We start from the raw sequence: 14,860 nt of genomic DNA on the forward strand, positions 1-14,860 counted from the left end.
TGGGTAGCAGGAAGCTCCCTTATGTTTAATTCTGTGTTCTTTTCAACGTGAGCTTGGATGGTATTGCTGCTGTTAGAAGAATCCTGAAACTTTAAAGTGCACATATTAATTGCCAGAAGGACAATTTATGTGAAGATGATCCTCTGTATCAGAATTTAGTTCCATTTTGTTTTCTAGATTTTACTGGTTGTAGAACATTGGCTTGGTTGCTGTATTTGTCACCAGCACTTTTCTACTGCATATGTCAATAATTATAGTAATGAGTTTCCTTTCCCATTGGGAAGCACTCTTTTTGCTTTCTTAAGTCAGCAAAAACTATACTGGCATGACATTTCCGGTCTGTATTGTTGCTTCTATTCTGCCTAGATTGTCTCTGTATAAAGTTACTGAATTCACTTGACGTCTATCCAGAATAATGGGTGTCCAAGTCTAGCATGTTTTCAATAACTTATGGCTACCCTTGCACAGGATAGAAATAAGGAAAATGCTATTTTAATGCTGATATTGCTAAGGTTGACTTGACTCTCTCTTGATCTTGGGTTGAAGACGAGATGAAAGTTAATGTAACAGTCATGTATCAGGAAAAAAAGTAGGTAGAAATGGATAACCAAAGAAAAAATAAACATGCAGAGGAACTAGTATTGCTGAACGAAAGTCAGCATGGATTCTGCAAAGGTTATCCTGCTTTATCAATTTTCTATTTTTTTTTTTTGAATGTCAACAGGCACCTGAATGGAGGTCACCCTGTCAACACAGTATACTGTATTTGAATTTTCTAAAAGCTGTTAACAAAATTTCATCAGAAGCATGACTAACCTAGTGATCATAGGCTAATAGGGCTTGTCCTTTTATGAATGACTTGCTGGTTAGGGAGCAGAAAGGGAAGAATAGGCAGTTTGCTCACTGGAGGATAGAAAGAAGTAGAGTACTTCAATTATTGTGCAAGGACCAGTGCTTGATTCTGATCATAAGTGAACATAAGCAATGAGCTATCTGAGTGAACAGATGATACCAAACTATTCAGAATATTTTAAACCAAAAATGATTTTGAAGATCTTGTGCAATATCACTTTAAATGGAGTTGATGAGCAGCCAAATGGCAAATTTGGCAAGTTCAGTTTCATTAAATGTAAAATTGAGGCATGCTGCAACAAAAACCCCTAAACTTTGTATATACACTGATGGAAACTACAGGTAGTCCTCGATTTACGTCCACAACTGAGCCCAAAATTTCTGTTGTTAAGCAAGACAGAAATGAGTTTTGCCACATTTTATGCCCTTTCTTGCCACATTTGTTAAGTGAATCACTGCAGTTATTAAATTAGTAACTTGGTTGTTAAGTAAATCTGACTTCCCCATTGACTTTGCTTATCAGAAGGTCACAACATGTGATCACATGACCCTGGGCCATTGCAGCCATCATAAATATGAACCAGTCGTCAAGCATCCAAATTTTGATCATGTGACCATGTGGATGTTTCAACAGTCGTGATTGTGAAAAATGCTCATAGGTCACTTTTTTCAGTGGCGTTGTAACTTTGAATGGTCAGTAAATGAATGGTTGTATTCAAGGACTACCTGTAATCAGTAAGAAAATCTGGTAGTCACAGTGAGTAGTTCAATGAAGATATTGACAAGGGGTAGGGTTAATTATGAAAGGCAAATTTCATCCTAGGAATCATTACAAAAGAAATTGAAGATAGAACTATTAACATTATAATTCTGTTACAGAAATGTAGTGAGAAATTGTGTCTGGAATTGTGTCTATAGTTCTCATAATTTTGTTTGAACAATGTTATAATAGAGCTGGAACAAAATATAGAAAAGGCCAACCAGTATGCCTGAGAGTTTGAATACCTTTCTTATGAGTAAGGGCTAGAATATCTGAATACACTTTGCAAAAAAGGTGACAGGTGAGCATTTTTGAGCTGTATAAAATTGAGATTCATTTTTTTTGTCTCTCTCTTTAAAAACACTAGGACTAGGAATCATCTGATGAAGCTAATTGAAAATAGATTAAGAACAAGTTTATAGAGGACAGGTCTATCTATTAGTCTCTGTATTGGGCTATTAGTCTCTATTGGAGGCAAGGGGACAAGGGCAAAATAAGGGCCTGTATCCATTTTCTTCTTTTAGATGGATCTTGTTAGGCACTGTACTGGACTAAGATGACTCTTGTTTTGATTCAGTGGAGCTATTTTATGTTAAGTTTATCTTAAAAAGCAGCAGTTATAGGATAACCAAGCTGCTGTATTTGTATAATATTTAATTATTTTCAAATAAACGAATAAAACATACTTAAAATATTATTTTCTGCCTCTTAGATAAAGATCCATATAGCTTTGGAAGAACTACTATAGCAAACCTACGAATAGGGTAAGTAATCACAAGATGTTTGCATCCTTTATATACAGAATACTTTCCTTGAACATTCTTTACTTTTCAGTTTGGACCAGAGGCATAGCGTGGGGGGTGCAGGGGGGGCCGGCCGCACCGGGCACAACATCTGGGGGGGCGCGCTCGCACTCGCAGCTCTCTGCCCCTGCCTGGCTCACTCACTCTCTCTGCAGTGCTGGCTGTGCGAATCTGATCCGAGCCGCCGGGTTGCCGACGCCGCCCACTGTGGAGGGGGGCGCAAATTACTTGCCCCGGGTGCTGACAACCCACGCTACGCCACTGGTTTGGACCATAATTTTTAATCATGTAGTAGAAGAGAATGAGATGTGCTAGACATACACTGAAGGCAAAAATGTAATAACTACACAGTTATCAATGAGTTATCTTTGTGTCCTAGAATGTAACTGAAGTGTCATGAACTTGAGAAATGTAATTCCCAAAGCCTAAGAGTAAAATGGAAACATATTTCCATCCCTTCCCAATAGCTGTTTTTATAGGCAATTTTGTCTGTATATGAAGAGTGGAGGAATAATATTTGAATCTGAGCTTAACACTTTTGGAGTAAATTAAAGAATCAAATATATATAGGTAGTCCTTGATTTATGATCATTCTTTCACTTACTGTTCAAAATTACAAACATGCTGAAAAAAATTGGCTTATGACTGATGTCCAAAATTATAGCCATTACAGCACCCCCACAGTCACATGATCAAAATTTAGGTGTCGTCCACCTGGCCCACCAACTGAACGCAAAGCTGTTGTGGCCTAGGAAGCCTTAGCCCCCACCAGACCCACCAGTGTGGCCTAAAGCTGTCTTCTCCAAAGGCCTTGACTTGAGCTCTAGCTCTTCCACCAATGAGTGCAGTTGTGCAGGGCAGAAAAAAGCATCAGTGCATGTGGGGGAAACATAGATGGGTGGGAGGAGGAGTTACATTGCTCCTGCAGTCATAAGTGGTGGTGGACTGAATCGGCAGCTGAGGCTTCCCAGGTTGTAGCAGCTTTGCACTGTGCTGATGGGCCAGGTGGCTGGCTGAGTGCTAGTGACTCAGGCAGTGACCCTGGAGTCATAAGTGCAGGTGGGCTGATCCATGTGCTTGAATTTTGATCATGTGATCATGAGGGCGGTGCAACAGCCATAACTTAGGCACAGGTTGTGAGTCTATTTTTTCAACACTGTCATAATTTCAGTCAAGGACTACCTGTAGGGGCACTTGCTGAATGTGACTCAGAGGTGAACAAGCAAGTGAGGTGATGATAAATGTAATCAATGCAAATATTTTGTTCCAATTATTTCATTTCTAATTTTCTGAAACATTCTACTTCACAGGAATAATCTTCTCTGGCTACATACAATTTTTGCTGTGATTTACTTGATTTTGACAGCTATCTTTATGAAACATCATGTGGGTTCCATTAAATATAAAAAAGAAAGCATAGTAAGTTTCTACAATTTAAAAAAATGCTTAATACTTGAAGAATTAAATTAAAACCAGGAAGAGAATAGATTGTGAAAATTGCTTCTTGGCAGATTGTATTTATGCACCGGTTTCTTCATTGAGAGGGTGATGGGAGGTGGGATCTCCAATATGGGACAAACCTAATTGCCTATTCCATGATTCAGCTTTGTAGAGTCTCTCAGTGATGTAATAAAAGGTATATTCAAATTGAGAATAATGTTTCTTGCTCTCACTTCGATTTTAAATGTAATTGAAGTTTTGCAAAACTGTATGTGTGGAGGACAGAGAGGTTACAATCCCCATCACCATCCCTCTTTTTAGTTAATCTGTGCTTCTGATGGGGGGCTAATTTTAAAATTATGACATAAACTTGTTGCCAATTAAACAAACATAAAAATAACCATAATAAAAGTGAGTTTAGATTGAGGACAGTTTGTTGGGTTTTATTTGCACATATGTTAGTGTGGAGTTTTAGAGCATTTATGTTTTGTATTGAATTATGTAAAGAAAAGTAAAAACAAGAGGTTCAAGCTGATTATAAAATCTGAATTTTCAAAGATTCCAAATTATTTGCTGTGATTACAAATCTGTACACAACTAACGATAGATAGAATTACATTTTAAATAATAGTAACTTCTGACAATAGGATGAATTTACCTGAATTTGAGATATTAGATGTAAGTGTGCTATGTTTTAAATGTTTTTTTAAAGGGAAAATGCTATTGTTTTATTTTTTAGCAAAAGATAATGAAATTTTCATCCCAAATTGACACTTCCAAGGGAGTGAAGCATGCTGAGCCTAATATGAATGAGTTTAGACTTTTTTGTGCAAAACCATCCTTTCTCATTTGGGTGCTGCCAAAAGTGCATACCTCCCTATGTTTTTAATGTGCAGTTACTACAAGAATAGTGCACAAATAACATAGTGCTTAGAGAGGATATTGACCTAGAAGTCTACAAATTTTTACAAGAACAGATGCAGGGATAAGGATATGAAATAAAAAAGATCATTTTCAGTTTTTCTCAGTTGGCACTGAAGTCAATAATAGTATGCAGAAGTAGGGGGCTACATATGGAGCCAATAGTAATGGGACATGAAAATCCAGCACAGTATCAACAAAAAACATAATCTGTTTTTTTTTTTTAGTGTAATCTAGTAATGTGGTTCGTAGCCACCTATGGTTTGGTTAGTCCCAGTCAAATTTGTGGATATCTGGATTCTACCAAAATATTTTGAGCTGCTGCTTTTTCTGGAGAAAGAACTAACAAAAGGCAGTTACAGGGCACAATCCAGTGAAGGAGTATTTTGACTTCTCTTCCCTAAAGCACCACGATGAGAAAATCCTACTAAAACTATTTACTGTGATTAGAATGTGGACTTTTTAGACACAAAATTAAATTGCTACTGCTTTTTTCCTTCTATAGAGCCAGTTTACTCTAGTAATTAAGGCACTAAGCTAGAAATTGGGAGACTGCGAGTTCTAATCCCATCTTAGGCATGAACGTTGACTTAGCTAGTCACTCTCTTTCAGCCCAACCCACCTCGCAAGGTTATTGTGAGGAAAATAAGACAGGGAAGGATTATTAGGTATGTTCGCCACCTTGAGTTATTTATACAAATAATAAAGGTGGGATATAAATAAATAAATGTTGAAAATGTTTTTACATAACAAGACTAAGAAATTTTTCCCCAGGGCACCATATTTGCTATCATCATCATCATCATCATCATCATCATCATTATCGTTATCATCATCTAGCTTCTGGGTGTCATATGGGATATATTGATAATAGAATAACATTATGCACGAAGGGAAATATTTGTAATCTTTTTTTGTTTAACATGAAGTTTAAAGCTCAGAAATAGCCATATAAAGACTTAATCACTTGCTTTCAAGCTTTAAATTGTCAAAAAGAAAGTGAAATAAATTGGGTTTTGTTTTTGCTTTTGCTACTGAATGTCAATATTATCTCTGTGTTCTCTAGGAACTGTAAAATGGGGGCTCAGAGCTGTGGGGGGATGAAGTACTTCTGAAAAAAATACATAATTTTTCTGCATTCATACTAGCTTATTATCTGTGTCCCTCCAAATAACTTGAGGTGGGGTCAGATTCAGATATGGTCTGCTTAGATTACAGTGTTTCTCAACCTTGACAATTTTAAGGCATGTGGACTTCAACTCCCAGAATTCCACAGCCAGCATTGCTGGCTGTGGAATTCTGGGAGTTGAAGTCCACATGCCTTAAAATTGTCAAGGTTGAGAAACACTGGCTTAGAAGGAATACTACTTTGGAATACTACTTTGCCTTGCTTATCTCTTGGAGCCACATTAGTCTACATAGGTATAACATGCAATGAGATCTGAAAAATATCCCTAATAACAATTTAAAAACTGAAGCTAAATTTAATGAAATGTATAAATGTGTGTAGGTTAAAGAGACAACTGAATTGAAGTCAGTCATACAATCGTACAAAGAAGGGGTTAGGAGGGACCTTGGAGATGATCTAGCACTTCAGTTTTCCTTTCAGTCTTTCTCTGTGATCAGTTCACTGAGAAACTGTTATTTTTTTATGTGTAGGTAAAGCGCACACTGTTCATAACCGGCCTTCCCAAAAATGCCAGTGCAGCAACCATTGAAAATCACTTCAAGTAAGTTTTTTTTTAAAAGAAAAACCTAAATTTCTTTTTTTTATAAAAAAATTTGCAAATGTATGTTTTCTTAATTGTAATCGTTCAGAGAGGCATATTGAGAAATGAATACTGTAATTCTTCTATTTTCCTTGAGGATATGGGCAATAGGCAGGTGCAATCCATGGGAAGGACCAGCTTCTGTATCCCTGGCTGGACCTCTGTGACATTGGCTCAGAAAATCAGAGCATAGCTCTGTACAGCTGTGTGCTTATTTTAAAAGTAATGCCTGTTTTTAGTCAGAAACAGAGTTGTACACATGGAAATAGGGAGGTAATTATCTTTTTAAAACACTCCTCTCACTCCTGAGATTGCCTACCTTACTAAAAACTTTTAGTAGACTATACCACCATATTCTGATCAGAAACCTGTGCCCTAAAATTCTCACAACTTATTTTCTATTTTTCATATAGACAGAGGGTCTAGGGTGAAGAAGATTAAACTGGCTGAATGGAAAGTATTTGATTTGCTGATATACTAATTCTCAAAGGCATTTGGGGAGATGTTCACTATGCCAGCAATTATAATACTCTGGTTATAGTTCTCATATTACCACCTCCTCCAATATCAACAAAGCATAAAATCCTACATTACTTGCCAAGAACAAGCCCATTCAACTCTTGGCAGTAAAATAATATCTCATTGATCATATCATGTCCTAATTCCACCCCCTGTCGGAGCCCATCTAGGAAACATGCCCAATATAATCTTTGTTAGGAAGATCTTCCATGGGGCACCTAGACACAAGGCTTTGATATTGTATATTGAACATTTTGGAACAAATTTTACTAAATATGAATTTCTTCCATTATTATCAGTGGGATCAAGATTTGGTATTCCTTGTTGTTACAAATAGAATTAGTAATTAAAATGTCCTCTGGAACTCATTATATGTTTGTTTTTTCTCTATCTAATTTGGAATGAAAATTAAGTTGCCCAACTACACTGATGTTAGTTTAGATATATCTATGATTGGAATTAAGAATAAAATGCTTATGATATGAAGGGAGGCAAGAAAGGTAAATTATGGAAGCAAGCTTTTCCTCTTTTGTAAGTTTCATGAAGGTATGAAAGGGGCAGAGTTCATGTCTGATGTTGCTTTCATCATTTTGATCAAAATTTTCAGTTTTGCAGGTGATTCTGACCTGTAGTCTTTTCTGCAAGTTTTATGCTTTTCTCTAGATGTCTATTGGTTGAGGTCTTAGGCCAGTTTCTTTCTCTTGTTTATGTTCAAATCTTCTTCTTTCTCTTGTTTATGTTCAAATCTTCCCTTTAAGATTTAAACTTTGAGGGGATGTGTTAAATAAATCCAGTATGTTTCAGGGAAAGAAAGATTCAACTTGACTGAGCCTACAGTATATGTTGGTGGGAGAGAGAGACTAACCTAAGAGCTTTAGAATGCTTTCCAAAGAGGACTGAAAGCAAGAATTCATTAAAAAGGCCCTTTTTACCTCAAAATTATTTTTTTTAAAGAAATTAGCTTAAAGAGCTGAGTATTTGTATTTGCTTCAAAATTGGTTAACATTATACATGTTCTATCTGATATCTCAGTATCTACTATATTGAGGCAGCCATGGATAATCAAGTCATTTAAAGAAAAACTATATCCACATTTTTGGAACTGGACAAGATTAATCATTCTTAAGGTACCTCAGAGGCAGTCTGAGAAAAGCAATTTTGTAACATAAGGAAAGGTGTGAGATGCTATATCTTGACATAAATCTATGTCAAGCAATTTGTTTAGTTGAAAAATAACGAAGAGTTAATAATATAAGCAGAGAAAATGTTTCCAGTGCTTGAGTAACATCAGTGGACAACATAACATAACATTTGAGAAGATGGTTTTATGCTACAATGAAAATGGTTCTATGCTAGTATTAATTGCTCTTGTTCTGGGCTGGCAGCAATATTGTTTAAAATTGTTTTATAATTTTCATGTGGCCAGGATATTCAGGTATAATAATTATTGATGTATAGATATGGTTGCTGTAAGGAAGGATATAATTCTCAGTGTTACAACTATGCAATAATAATAGTGGTGAACCAAGCCTTCCCTTTTCAATTTTGGAAATGAATTTGATAAAATTTGAAATAATTCCACAACTTTTCCTTAACCTATGGCCCTCCACATTTGTGAATTGCAATTACCATAATTCACAATGGGCACTAGGTTTGACTGGACTGATTGGAAATTTTGGGAAATGTAGTACAATGCAGATGGAAGATACTGGGCTGGAAAATGCTGCCCTAGGAAATCAATCCTCAAATCTCATCGTTACTAATATAATCCACAGTACAATTAGAACCACTGCAGTTTCTGAGGTGCACTGTCTTCCCATTTACTATTTCTGCCATCAGGTTAGTTTTCACAGAGCTGGCAGAGGTAGCAGATAACAGTAAATCTATTCTGAAATATGTCAGATTTGGTCCTGTTCAAAATGGGCTTGGGGCTGAACCACTTGATTTTGTACTATAAGCATATTATTTTGAAACTTTGCTTATATCTGTGGTAACTTAACTATTTTTTTCCTTTTGCAGAGAGGCCTATCCAACTTGCATTGTGCAGGAGGTGCAGTTATGTTATGATGTAGCCAAACTCACATACCTGTCCGATGAAAGGTACCTGTATTGTGGAGAAAGCATCTTTAAGTTTAAGTATAAAATACGATATGTTAACTGAGGAGTCCTTGGTGCTCTCTGAGCTTGCTTGTTTTCTTGCAGAAGTTTCATTACTGAAACTAGGTAACCTCATCAGTGCTACTGATGTTAGAACTGATGATGTTACCTAGTTTGGGTAATGAAACGTCTGCAAGAAAACAAGCAAGCTCAGAGAGCACCAAGGACCCCTCATGTCAACCCCGAACTACAAATATTCTCCTTTATTAGTATGTTAACTACAATATGCTTTCTGTGCCATTGTCATAAATACTGCTTGTCTGTCACCAGACTTGTAGCATGAGACCCGAGTTGTAAAACTTATTAAATACTATATATGTGCAAACACTCTATATATAGAGAACACATTGGGAGGATGTCATAGTAATGTTCACAATAGAATTATTTCATTATTTCATTTGTTTAATGTCTGATTCATACATTTTCTTTTGAATCAATTTGACTCTTGTTCTATTGTGGAAGCTGCATTGTGTGTACTGAATTTATTTAGATACAAGATGGCCTGGTGCATTAAATCCAGTGCTGTTTTAAACAAGAGTCTAAGATCGTATTTTAACTTATGGTTTGATTATTTTAAATCCTAATTTTTGAAGAGAATTTCTTTCATTGGTGTCCTGTAAAAGACCCTATTTATGACCCAAAATGTTTAAGCATACTTTATAATATTAAAGATGATCTATTCTTAATAATTTCTAATACAATAAAAGTGTACATCCTTTCAAAAACTATTATGGTACTATAAGGACTTTGAAGGGTTTTCTTCCTAATTAGGTTCCTCTAGTTAACAGAATTGACTGAAAAGCTTAAAAGTGAATCTTATATAAATAGTATCTATATGATTATATGCATAATTAAAGAAGTAGAAATATTTGGAATACCTATTATATGTGTTATCCATTTAAATATATTGTCTATCATGTGAATATTATTTGTGAAAATGAGTACATATTTTAGATATACACTTCATTTTAATAACAAATTCCTTGCCATATCACATTTATGTATGTGTTTATACCAGAAAAAAGGCAGAGAAGAATGTGGCTTATTATACCCAACTGTTTGAGCATAGTGGTAAAAGATATCGCATAAATACAAAGCCATGTGGTCAGTTCTTTTGCTGTAACACCAGAGCATGTGAAAGGGTAAGAAGCTGTTGTGTTTCTTAGTTAAAATGTTAAATCATTAGGTAAGGCTTAATGTTTAAAATGTTTAAAATTAGGTAAGGTTTGCCATACTTGCTTTTTAGGAAAAGACTAACAAGAATTTAAAACAGAACTGCTTTTTTAAGTTTATTCTCCCCAGCAATTATTGAATCAGATGCAGGGTCAAGAGACTTATATTCCCTAATGCTTGTCAGAGTTTATTTTTTCTAAATACACATAGATGGTAACTTTTTTTAGAAGTTTGATTTATTATTATTGAAATAACTGAGCGTGAAACTACTAGTCACCTAGGGAAGGAAAATAAAAAGAAACAAATGGAATAGTGAAATAGGATTTTATATATAAACACTTGAATATTAAAAGGTAACAGCACTCTGCTTTTCAAAAGGAAGATGCTATAGATTACTATACTGGAGTTACCCAAAAATGTATGGAAGAATACTTGAAAGAAGAGGAGCTAATTCATGATAAGCCATTGGGAATGGCTTTTGTAACATTCCAGAGGATAACTATGGCCTCTCTGTGAGTGTGTATTTTTTAAATTTATTATTACTGTTAATTATTTTAAATGAAATGAAACATCAGTCTATCCCTACTATCCAACCCAAAGCAGTTCTATTAAATCCTATTTGAAAGCAATGCAAAGAATTTTTTTGCTGGTTTTCAGCAAAAAAAAACATTTGGGGAAATGGATTTGGACTTGTGACCGCATGATTCACTTAATGTCTGCTGCATAAAATTGAGGACAACCTGTATGTACAGTCTATAAAAATATTGATTTATGCTGAGTCAACCATAAAAGCTAAAATGCTTAATTTTATTGTAGCATTCTTAAAGATTACAATGCCTGTAAATGTCAAGGCTTTAAGTGCAAAGGAGAACCTCAACCATCAGCCTATAGCAAAGATCTTCAGATTTCCAAATGGAATATTAAATACGCTACATATCCTCAGGATGTTTGTTGGTAATATATCTTATTTTCTCTCTTATTTCATGTGTAAAAGAAATGACATTTGATGCCATTGTTTTTTCCAAAAGATGAATGAAATTTATCTTAGCTATTGTCTATATTATTGTCAGATTATTTAATTCTGAAGCTAGAAATTGATAGAGCATCTTGAAAATACAATCTCAAAACCATTACATTGATGTCCAGAGTAAAAATATAAACTAATTTAATGCATAGTTTTATAAATGGTTTAAGGTACAGTGTTGCTTAAAATATTGAAAATTCAAAAGGTTCATAAACTTTTAAGCACCACTGTATTTTGCAGGACTTCTATATTCTGCTTGACCAATACACATGTCTTACAGTCAAGACTGAGCATTCAAATCCTTATTTTAAACAAATGTGAAAGAAATCTAGCCAATTTTTATTTATGAGTCTAGATGAACTTTTTGTCTCTCATTTTGAACAAGCTCTGTTCCAGAGATAGAGGAATTTTTATCAGAGCTTTGTCACCTCTTGGTAAAAATTACTGCAATGGGGGCCTTGCTGGATTCTTCTGTAAAGGCAAACAAATGCTACATTGCGAAGAAACAATGTGTATATGGGGGAGGGGAGGTAGATGATTAATTTGCATAAGCAATCCCTTTGCCGATTTAATCTCTACTTCAGGTTTACCTATAACTTTCTCATTTTTACATCTTTTTATTTTAAACAAAACAGGCCATATTCTTAATACCAGTTTGGAAAATAAGCACTGTTAACTGCAGTCTATTTTTTCTTGACAGGACTAATCTCTCAACTCAAGGACGGAACTGGTGGGGTAGATGGCTTTTTATCAATTTACTCCTTTTTGTGGGCCTTTTTTTCTTGACAACCCCTTCTATCATTATTTCAACAATGGACAAGTTTTATGTAACCAAACCTATTCAATATCTTAATGTAAGTAATGCACTATATCTGATTTTAATCATCTCTGCTTCTTTATGCACTCATAAAAGATTTAGCTCTGAGGTTAAACTTAAATATCATTTTAATTTATGTAAGGCAAAGGAAAATTAGATAAGGTAAAATACAATCACATTTAATAAACACTGACAGATATTTCTCAAATGTAGGCAAGCAAACCTCATTCTTTTAAGTCCCAAGTCCTATATTTGTATTCCCTGGTGCACTTTCTATTTTACTGCCAGAATTCATTCTTCTGCCATGTTGAGATAGGAAACACAAAATTATATCCTTAGTAAGTTTAACATCAATTAAAATTCTGCCTTCCCAAGAAGGAGATAATCCCAGCACCTTTCACTTTGCATCATGCCAATCTAAGCCCTTACACCAGTGGTTCTCAACCTTTTTAATGCCGCGACCCCCAACCGGTCGTAAGTCGAAGACTAAACCGGTCGTAAGTCGAGGACTAAACCGGTCATAAGTCGAGGACTACCCAACCAGTCGTAAGTCGAGGACTTTCCCTGTCCGGGAGCGCCGCACATGCGTGGTTCCGCCCCCTGCGCCGGCTGAGGCATAGCTGGCAAGCGGCAGAGACGGAGCAGGCCGACCACCAGCTGGCCCAGCTCAAGGGAGGTAAGGCACCCACCGGAAAAGGGGAAAAAATGGTGGACAGCCTTGCTTGGCGACCCCCGTGAAATGGTCGATCGACCCAAAATGGGGTCGCGACCCATAGGTTGAGAATCGCTGCCTTAGACACTTCAAGAATTTGTCATGTCAGTTCCTTGCCACCAAAAGTTGTTCATCTTGTTTTAAATGATCTTGTTTGGAAATGGTAATTACCAAGTATTTTCTTTTTGAATTGTAATCTTTGGATTAAGCTGCTAAGAGATTTTGATCTCTTTCCAAATCCTACCTGCTACCATTATTCTTTTCATGAGACCAATTTTATTTCAGTGGTTGTTAAGCTGATATAATAAACACGTTTACTTGGTTGCATTCAAGGTAGTTCTACAGAACTGGTTATATTTCTCTCGATTCTTTCCTCAGAATCCTGTTATTAGCCAATTCTTCCCAACACTCCTTTTGTGGTCCTTTACAGCTTTGCTACCAACAATCGTCTATTATTCAACAGTGTTTGAATCACACTGGACAACGTAAGAATATCTTTCTTTTGGCTCATCAAATTACATTGAAGGATTTAAGAGATAGGAAAGGCAAGGGAGAATATTCAGAATTTGTAGTAATGTCTATTTTTCCCACATTTTTTTCTGCACAGTTCTGATTTTAACTTTACATAAACTACAAAATAATAGTTATATTAATTGTTAATGTCTGTTCACATAATGCAAAGTCACAGCTGCCGTTTCTTTAGCTTGTGTTGGCCTTTATATGTATTGAGTTCTTCCCTAGAATATCGTAATGTATCAGCATAGTATATGTCAGATCCAAGCAGTGTGGTCTTTTGTAATTGACAGAATTATTATAATTATTTGTTTATTTATGGTACAAGAGCAAGTCACAAAATTTAAAATACAGCACACCATTAATATATAAATACATAACAATACATACATATACAGATAGCCCTTGATTTATAACTGGTTGCTTAGCGACCAGTTTCAAATTTTGGGTGCTCAGTAACCAGCCCACATTTATGGCCATTTTCAGCACCCTGCAGTCATGTGACCATGATTTACAATGTTTTTGCTAGAAACCAGTTTTTACTTGTCCGGCCTGGTCACATGATGCCTCACTTTAAAGTAATTGTGGGCTCAATTATGGTCATAACTTGAGGACTACCTGTATATACTTGTTTTAGGCATAGAAAAACCCTAGTGGAATTTAAGCAGAGGATAATCAGACTGAGCCAAGCTTTCTTATCTCTTACAGCAGACATGTCAAACACAAGGCCTGGGGGCCGGATGTGGCCCCCGAAGTGGTTTCATGTGGCCTGTGAAGCCATCCTGGAAGCAGTGAGGGAACGGCCCCCTCTGCCTTGGCCCTGGCCCAAGCCAGCCAGGAGCCAATGTACAATTTTGTGGTGGCCATCTATGCTGAAATGCATTCAGTCTTAGTTCCATAAGCACCCCCCCCTGCATGGCCTGAGAGGAACAGTGAGGCTCCTCCAGTGGACCATGCCTTGGCACTTGCCCTGGTCCCACCCCCTTTTGCCAGAGACCCTCAGATCTATCCCACTCGTGCCCAGGGCCCCACAGGCACCCTTGACGCGAACAGTGTAGAGCTGGCCACACCCACTCCATCCACACCCAGTATGCCACACCCACCCAGCCCCCCCCCCCGAGGGCAACCGCAATGCTGATGCGGCTCTCAATGAAATTGAGGACAAATATTCTAAAGAAGAATAAGGGGGGAAAATGTAAATAATAGAAGATTACTGTTACGAAATCGCTGTAAAAAAAGGGAGGAATATATACTGTGTGTGTATGTGTGTTATGTTTTGTTTTGTTTTGTTGGTTTAAAAAATAAAAATATTTAAAAAGAAAAAAGAAAAGAAATTGAGTTTGACACCCCTGCACTAAAGGATTTATTTAGGTAGAGCTGACAGAAACCAGTATAAAAAC

The 14,860-nt window shown here is 36.3% G+C and overlaps 1 protein-coding gene across 1 annotated transcript in view; it reads left to right on the plus strand.

The window, feature by feature from the left end:
- TMEM63A (transmembrane protein 63A) overlaps positions 1-14,860 on the plus strand; it is a 37,351-nt gene that overhangs the window by 9,546 nt on the left and 12,945 nt on the right. Inside the window, exons 7-15 of the mRNA XM_029286202.1 lie at positions 2,325-2,376; positions 3,726-3,834; positions 6,436-6,506; positions 9,084-9,164; positions 10,240-10,363; positions 10,773-10,906; positions 11,211-11,348; positions 12,119-12,272; positions 13,326-13,432. Of these exons, the coding sequence (XP_029142035.1) occupies positions 2,325-2,376; positions 3,726-3,834; positions 6,436-6,506; positions 9,084-9,164; positions 10,240-10,363; positions 10,773-10,906; positions 11,211-11,348; positions 12,119-12,272; positions 13,326-13,432 (970 nt within the window). The remainder of the gene's footprint in view (positions 1-2,324; positions 2,377-3,725; positions 3,835-6,435; positions 6,507-9,083; positions 9,165-10,239; positions 10,364-10,772; positions 10,907-11,210; positions 11,349-12,118; positions 12,273-13,325; positions 13,433-14,860) is intronic.

Source organism: Protobothrops mucrosquamatus, unplaced genomic scaffold (genome assembly GCF_001527695.2).
Source record: "Protobothrops mucrosquamatus isolate PMUCROS unplaced genomic scaffold, P.Mucros_1.0 scaffold3091, whole genome shotgun sequence".
Classification (NCBI taxonomy): Eukaryota; Metazoa; Chordata; class Lepidosauria; order Squamata; family Viperidae; genus Protobothrops; species Protobothrops mucrosquamatus.